The following is a 7,780-nucleotide window of genomic DNA, read 5'->3' as shown; positions in this document are numbered from 1 at the left end:
ACGAAATCAGCGAAACAAACAAACATACAAACAGACAGGTAGACAGACAAAGTGGTGCCACGCAGACTTTGAAATCACTACCCTCTGACACCGTGCGGAGGGCTGAAAACACGCCGTTATACTCCAGGGGTGCCTAAGCATTTGCACGAACCCTATGAGATTCGTACGAACATTATGTGATACGCACGAACCACTATGCGAAAACGCACGAACCTTATGAAAATCACACAAATCACTATGCGAAAACGTACGAGTGCGAATCACATAAGGTTCGTAGGTTTTCGCATAGTGATTCGTGTGATTTTCATTTATAAGGTTCTTGCGTTTTCGCATAGTGATTCGCGCGTATCACATAATGTTCGTACGAATCTCATAGGGTTCGTGCAAATGCTTAGGCACCCCTGTACTCTTTACCGTATGACAAAGATTGACAGTAGAGTCAATTGAATTCAATGTACATACACTGGCAGACAAGTTGACCCGGCCTTGACATACTAGTAACATATGGGACAGGCCAGAAATGATCATGGGTTGGTGTACAGTATTGATTACTGTAACGTTATAGTTTTATCCATATCTCTTGTATTTGATGTCACTTCTTAAATCAGCTAATCTGTTCCTTGTTTCACCTTTATTATACAAAATGTATCAATTCGCGCAAATGATTTTTCAGCATTGCCCCTCCCCTTAACATATATCTCTTAGAGGGCGTCTCTTTCCATTGTAATGTAGCTTCTTTTATATATTTATGTGCATACTTCTATACGATATCAAGAAAACAACTCATCATTTCCTCCAGTCAAGGTTGTAAGCGGAGCACCCCTCAAATGTAAACATTCAAGATGGCTGCTCCGTCAGGCTCACAGAGCAGCAGCGATGACCTGCTTCTCTACCACTGCGATTCGTCCTTCTTTTCCATGAAGGTGACATTCTACACAGTATTCCTTCATTTCTCTAGCCACCCACTAGCGACTAGCCTACGCTGACTCCGAACGCTCTTCTTTTCTAAAACACGGCCTAGTTTTCTGCACTTCCGGGTTATGATTGCTTGCCATTATATGACCTTATATCTGATGTAACGTGTGTATATTACCGGTATCATCCCCCGTATTTAAAACCACCGGCTGTCCTTTTTTTGCTTGTTTGATTTTTAAGGTAAGGCAGGCTAGTTAGCGAAACGGACCAGAGAGCCAGCGGTACCGGTAACTACGGAGGATGGTACCCAGGCTAAGTTTCATTACTTGCCATTCTGACGATGCAAAGGAGGTTTATGTCTATTTGTATCGACCTTGAACTATAGGTACGCTTAGCCCTTGCTGTGAAGGGGCTGTCCTACAAGAAACGAACGGTTTTGTTCCCCATACAAGAGAACTTCGAGCCGTGGTACATGCGTCTGGACCCAGCCGGCTTGGTCCCGTTACTTGTACACGACGGCAAAGTCATCAGCGAGTCTACACGGATTGTAGACTACGTGGATACAGTGTTTCATGATAGGGGTACGTGCGTTTTACACTTGTTGTGCCTGTACTATTTTATACTACCAAATGTACAGTGCATATTGTTTTATACCTGCTACAGTAATTGCACCAGGTCACATACATCCACTACCCAAAAGACTGTGTCTTAAGATATCTGAAATGTGATCACCCAGTATAATGCACTCCTATACATGTGTATCTAAGCAATGCATAGCAGAATTGTTTTATACGGTAGAAGCCAGTTGATTGCACAACAGATAAACGCACACTTCTGTTAATTGCACGAAATCACCAAATCCCATTTGTAGCACCATTCGGATAATTGCACGAAATACACTGGCAAATGGGGTGTGCAATTAAGCGACTTCTAGTGTAATTTGTTTGTTGACCCCCTCTTTTTTTTAATTGTTTCACAAATGCCATTTACTAAGCGACATGAAAACGAAAACGCACAATGATACAGATGTATGCCACAATGTTTCACGCAACATCTATTCTTGTAAATATATCTGTTTTATCGTATGACCAGGACCTCGGCTCGCTCCTCCTGTGGACACGGACCTCGGTCGTCGGGTACGTCACTTCCGGGACCTGTTAGACGGCCTTCCGGTGGAACTGTATACCTATGGGACAGTCTACCATCCAGACCTGGCTAAAGACTCTTCGTTTCCCGGGATACTGCGCAGGAAAGCTCGCACTGCTCGTGAGTGGATCTCTGGGTTTTTTTTCCTCGTCCGTTCGATCGTAGCCATAGGAGGTTTTCTCTCAGTGCTTGTTTCAGATATATTGTTTAACATCGTAAGGCCACAATGAGTTGATTTGGATACCAACACCTGGGTACACCAAAACTGATGCGAGCGCTCTAAAGAATATGGGCATTTTGCAAACTCCAAAATCATAACGCGGCGTGTTGCGCCTGCGTTCCCTGACATATGCTGTTTTCAAAAAAATATGGTAGCTCTGAAGGTTACTGCTCAAAAAAAATGCCTTGTCCTTGAGCGTTTTGTCTAAGTAGTTCAAGATTCAAGGTAGCTATAAACTGATTCAGGTGGTATACGTATGCCTTACGGTATGTACTAGTACGTCATTGAACAAAATCACGTCTTTTGATACATTACATACATGTAGTATGCACCAATTATGTGCCCATGCACAGTCGGCCCATCCACCGCCCAGCGCCTACACGACATGGCTGCCATGCACCCTGACCTGGCGGAGGCGTACACCAGGAAGGCTAACAAGGTCGCGGAGAGAACACGGGAACGCGAAGACCGAGGCCTCATCGAAAAACTCTTAAACGAGCTGGAGGTGGTCTTGGACGAAGTGGAGAAGGAACTGGGGGAAAGGAAAAAGGAAAAGGATGGTGGGTATCACCAAGGGGACAGCAATCGTTGAGCATCATAAAGTTGAATACAAGTTAATTGCTAATTGTCGTGATAATTACGCTAAAAAGCAGTTACTCAAGCAACTGCATATGATTTGGAAACGGACTGACGTTTCAGATAGTATCCACTATCTTTCGCCAGTGACTCTGACGTATCGTAATGATTACATCGATTACTTTCTCACACATCCTCTCAACCTGAAGCCTTTAGGTCAAGTTATCAGCCTCACCGTAAGGCTATGAAAGAATAGAAAATTGAGGACATGCCATAACTATAGAGCAACTGGTCAAGTGTGGTTGGAAGTCGGTAACGTCCCCCGTCAGTGAAGGAGACCATGGGGACCGCGTCGAAAATTAAATGCGTCCAATCTCTTGTGCTAGAAAACAAACATGTTTGACTCTTTCATAATGCCATAATCATATGCAAACATAGTTGAACTTTCATGCTAAACACAGATTTGTTGTTTTGTTCCCAACAGCTTCGGGACAGCAGCAGTGGCTGTGTGGCGAATCCTTCACAGCCGCTGACGTCATGCTGTCCTGTCTCCTCCACCGGCTCAAGTTCGTGGGGCTGTCCCACCGGTCCACACAGAAGCGCCCCCTGTTGGCTGCCTACTACCTGCAGTCCCAGAAGTTTCCCCCGTTCAAGGCCGAAGTGATGTACACGACTAACATGCCGTATGTGTTTGTGCGGAACCTCCCCGGGTTGATTCGCAAGACAGCGGGCCCAAAGCTCGTGGTGTGGGCGGCTATGATAGTTGCAGTAGCTGCGGTCGCTACTGTGGCGCTCAAATATTAGATTATCATGTGTCATGTGGAGTTAAACATTGTATTTCCTAAACATAGAAAATATCGTCAGTTTACCATGGTTTAACCGCTTTGGTTGGTACCTGTTTTCTGACAAGCAACTCCTTCAAGATTGGTCATTGGTCTCCATTAGGTATGTCTTCTGATTGTAGAAATGGTCAGCATTTCGAGCTTCCATGGTCCTAGTTTTATACAGAAATAAAAGATAATAGTAGACTGCTTATTTTCTACTAAGTGAGTGGTGATGAGAATTTAAGAGGACATTTGGTCTGTTGGTTATTGTCTCCATTAAAGTACGTGGTGTGATTGTATGAATGGTCAACATTTCGAGCTTCCATATTCCTAGATCCTAGATATAGCAAACAAAATACATGTACAGTTATAGTCAGATAAGGTTATGAGTTTACATAGTATACACTGCTTCTTTTTCTATGCAGCAAAGGATTATGTGAAGTGAACAAAAATAGGAAGAAGCAAACTGTCTTTTTTCTCAATATCAATTCTTATGTGTAAAAATGCAATATTCCATTTATTTTTGCACATGACTCTTTCATTGTCCCATTTTAAATTTTTATTCGACATCCAACGCCCTTACATATGATGTAGTGTAGATATTGTTTCACACAACCAGCTTATCTCACCTGCTGACCAGTTTCGATGTCTGCCAGACATCTTCCTCAGAGCTTCTAACTGGAGTTCTGCTTCTCGCTTTTGCGGCGAGAACACTGTCCCAAACGTGGCTGAGTTTGTCTGACTTCATTATACAAACTGCTTCTTTAATCCAACAGATTCGTCTGTTGTCTTCTCTATCTATTACCTTGGCCCCCTCCCGGCCAATGACACATTTCTTAGCAATACCATGTTTTACAGTATTTGCTCGTATTTCTTGGCTACTCCGCCAGAGACACACATTCACCATCCGTTTCCACCCTCACCCACCTGTTAGAGTCAACATTGACTTTTCCAGATACAAATTAAAGACGGCTTCCGCACAGAGTGGCGACGATGGTCTCCTACTCTATCATTTCTACGCGTCCTTCTACTCAACAAAGGTAACCCTTTGCGGAGACGTTTAAGAAAAGGAGTATTTCTTATTCCTTTGGCATTTATGATTGGATTTAGTTGTTGCTGCTGTTGCTATTATTACCTTCGAACAATCGTTACTGTTCAGCATTATATAATGATTAATTAGGTGAGCCTTCATTCGTATGTAGAAAAGTTACAAAGTAATTTTGGGTACTCAAATCACTTTTTACCTTTTGCCCACGGGTTTTACTATGATATTCAAGTGTTGAAAAGTACGCACATTTTGTTTGAAATTTCGGAAGTCCGATCGTAAGGGGTCGCTTTTTTGTGGTTACCAAAGGGTTCGCTTAGCGGTTAGCGGTTATCCCACAGGTGAGCCTTCATTCGTATGTAGAAAAGTTACAAAGTAATTTTGGGTACTCAAATCACTTTTTACCTTTTGCCCACGGGTTTTACTATGATATTCAAGTGTTGAAAGTAACGCACATTTTGTTTGAAATTTCGGAAGTCCGATCGTAAGGGGTCGCTTTTTTGCGGTTACCGAAGGGTTCGCTCAGCGGTTATCGGTTATCCCCCAGGTGAGCCTTCATTCGTATGTAGAAAAGTTACAAAGTAATTTTGGGTACTCAAATCACTTTTTACCTTTTGCCCACGGTGTTTTACTACTGATATTCAAGTGTTGAAAGTAACGCACATTTTGTTTGAAATTTCGGAAGTCCGATCGTAAGGGGTCGCTTTTTTGCGGTTACCGAAGGGTTCGCTTAGCGGTTAGCGGTTATCCCCCAGGTGAGCCTTCATTCGTATGTAGAAAAGTTACAAAGTAATTTTGGGTACTCAAATAACTTTTTACCTTTTGCCCACGGGTTTTACTTTGATATTCAAGTGTTGAAAGTAACGCACATTATGTTTGAAATTTCGGAAGTCCGATCGTAAGGGGTCGCTTTTTTGCGGTTACCGAAGGGTTCGCTTAGCGGTTAGCGGTTATCCCCCAGGTGAGCCTTCATTCGTATGTAGAAAAGTTACAAAGTAATTTTGGGTACTCAAATCACTTTTTACCTTTTGCCCACGGGTTTTACTATGATATTCAAGTGTTGAAAGTAACGCACATTTTGTTTGAAATTTCGGAAGTCCGATCGTAAGGGGTCGCTTTTTTGCGGTTACCGAAGGGTTCGCTTAGCGGTTAGCGGTTATCCCCCAGGTGAGCCTTCATTCGTATGTAGAAAAGTTACAAAGTAATTTTGGGTACTCAAATCACTTTTTACCTTTTGCCCACGGGTTTTACTTTGATGTTCAAGTGTTGAAAGTAACGCACATTATGTTTGAAATTTCGGAAGTCCGACCGTAAGGGGTCGCTTTTTTGCGGTTACCGAAGTCTTCGCTTAGCGGTTAGCGGTTATCCCCCAGGTGAGCCTTCATTCGTATGTAGAAAAGTTATAAAGTAATTTTGGGTACTCAAATCACTTTTTACCTTTTGCCCACGGGTTTTACTTTGATATTCAAGTGTTGAAAGTAACGCACATTATGTTTGAAATTTCGGAAGTCCGATCGTAAGGGGTCATTTTTTTGCGGTTACCGAAGGGTTCGCTTAGCGGTTAGCGGTTATCCCCCAGGTGAGCCTTTATTCGTATGCAGAAAAGTTACAAAGTAATTTTGGGTACTCAAATCACTTTTTACCTTTTGCCTACGGGTTTTACTATGATATTCAAGTGTTGAAAGTAACGCACATTATGTTTGAAATTTCGGAAGTCCGATCGTAAGGGGTCGCTTTTTTGCGGTTACCGAAGGGTTCGCTTAGCGGTTAGCAGTTATCCCCCAGGTGAGCCTTCATTCGTATGTAGAAAAGTTACAAAGTAATTTTGGGTACTCAAATCACTTTTTACCTTTTGCCCACGGGTTTTACTTGGATATTCAAGTGTTGAAAGTAACGCACATTTTGTTTGAAATTTCGGAAGTCCGATCGTAAGGGGTCGCTTTTTTGCGGTTACCGAAGGGTTCGCTTAGCGGTTAGCGGTTATCCCCCAGGTGAGCCTTCATTCGTATGTAGAAAAGTTACAAAGTAATTTTGGGTACTCAAATCACTTTTTACCTTTTGCCCACGGGTTTTACTATGATATTCAAGTGTTGAAAGTAACGCACATTTTGTTTGAAATTTCGGAAGTCCGATCGTAAGGGGTCGCTTTTTTGCGGTTACCGAAGGGTTCGCTTAGCGGTTAGCGGTTATCCCCCAGGTGAGCCTTCATTCGTATGTAGAAAAGTTACAAAGTAATTTTGGGTACTCAAATCACTTTTTACCTTTTGCCCACGGGTTTTACTTGGATATTCAAGTGTTGAAAGTAACGCACATTATGTTTGAAATTTCGGAAGTCCGATCGTAAGGGGTCGCTTTTTTGCGGTTACCGAAGGGTTCGCTTAGCGGTTAGCGGTTATCCCCCAGGTGAGCCTTCATTCGTATGTAGAAAAGTTACAAAGTAATTTTGGGTACTCAAATCACTTTTTATCTTTTGCCCACGGGTTTTACTATGATATTCAAGTGATCAGCGAAACAAACAAAACAAACATACAAAGAGACAGGTAGACAGGCAGACAAAAGGTGCCGCGCAGACTTTCAAATCACGACCCTCAGACACCATGGAAGCGTTACTAACTAGGTGGACCATGCTCTGGGCTGAAAGCATGGCGTTATACTCTAACCGTATAACCATTGACCGTAAAGTGAATTGAGTACAATGTGCATAGTAATTGCACAAGAAGACAGGTTGACCTGGCCTTGACATAACATAAGGGACAGGCCAGAAATGATCATGGCCAGGATGCATCTTCTCTATTGCTGTATGGTTTTGCCTATATCTCTTGTACTTAACTTTAATAACGTTACTTCTTGGATCAGATAATCTATTCTTTGTGTCACCTTTATTATATCAATTCGTTCAATTCCCGATCAAATGATTTTCCAGAACTGCTCCTCCTCTTAAACATGTAGCTGTCGGGGGCGTCTCTTTCCCCTGTAACATAGCTAATTTTATTTGTGTATAATTCTATCAAGAAAGAAAACGCGGTTTTCTCCTGTCAGGGTTTATAGCGGATT

General features: G+C 42.5%; 1 protein-coding gene across 1 annotated transcript; it reads left to right on the top strand.

Moving 5' to 3' along the window:
- The first annotated feature begins 797 nt into the window (after window positions 1-797).
- LOC118431429 (ganglioside-induced differentiation-associated protein 1-like) lies at window positions 798-3,890 on the top strand. Its single transcript, XM_035842659.1, has 5 exons — window positions 798-923; window positions 1,301-1,496; window positions 2,008-2,181; window positions 2,635-2,841; window positions 3,342-3,890. Exons 1-5 carry the CDS (start codon window positions 843-845, stop codon window positions 3,659-3,661), a joined length of 978 nt encoding a protein of 325 aa, XP_035698552.1. The 5' UTR covers window positions 798-842; the 3' UTR covers window positions 3,662-3,890.
- The last annotated feature ends 3,890 nt before the right edge of the window (window positions 3,891-7,780 follow it).

The sequence above is a fragment of the Branchiostoma floridae genome, chromosome 15 (assembly GCF_000003815.2).
Source record: "Branchiostoma floridae strain S238N-H82 chromosome 15, Bfl_VNyyK, whole genome shotgun sequence".
NCBI lineage: Eukaryota > Metazoa > Chordata > Leptocardii > Amphioxiformes > Branchiostomatidae > Branchiostoma > Branchiostoma floridae.
Note: the sequence above shows the minus strand (reverse complement) of the source record. Positions and strands in the feature narration are given on the sequence as shown.

Coding starts and splice junctions, on each gene's coding strand:
- LOC118431429 (XM_035842659.1), top strand. CDS start 843: ATGGCTGCTCCGTCAGGCTCACAGAGCAGCAGCGATGACCTGCTTCTC. Junction 1,497..2,007: donor TACAGTGTTTCATGATAGGG/GTACGTGCGTTT, acceptor TCGTATGACCAG/GACCTCGGCTCGCTCCTCCT. Junction 2,182..2,634: donor CAGGAAAGCTCGCACTGCTC/GTGAGTGGATCT, acceptor GCCCATGCACAG/TCGGCCCATCCACCGCCCAG.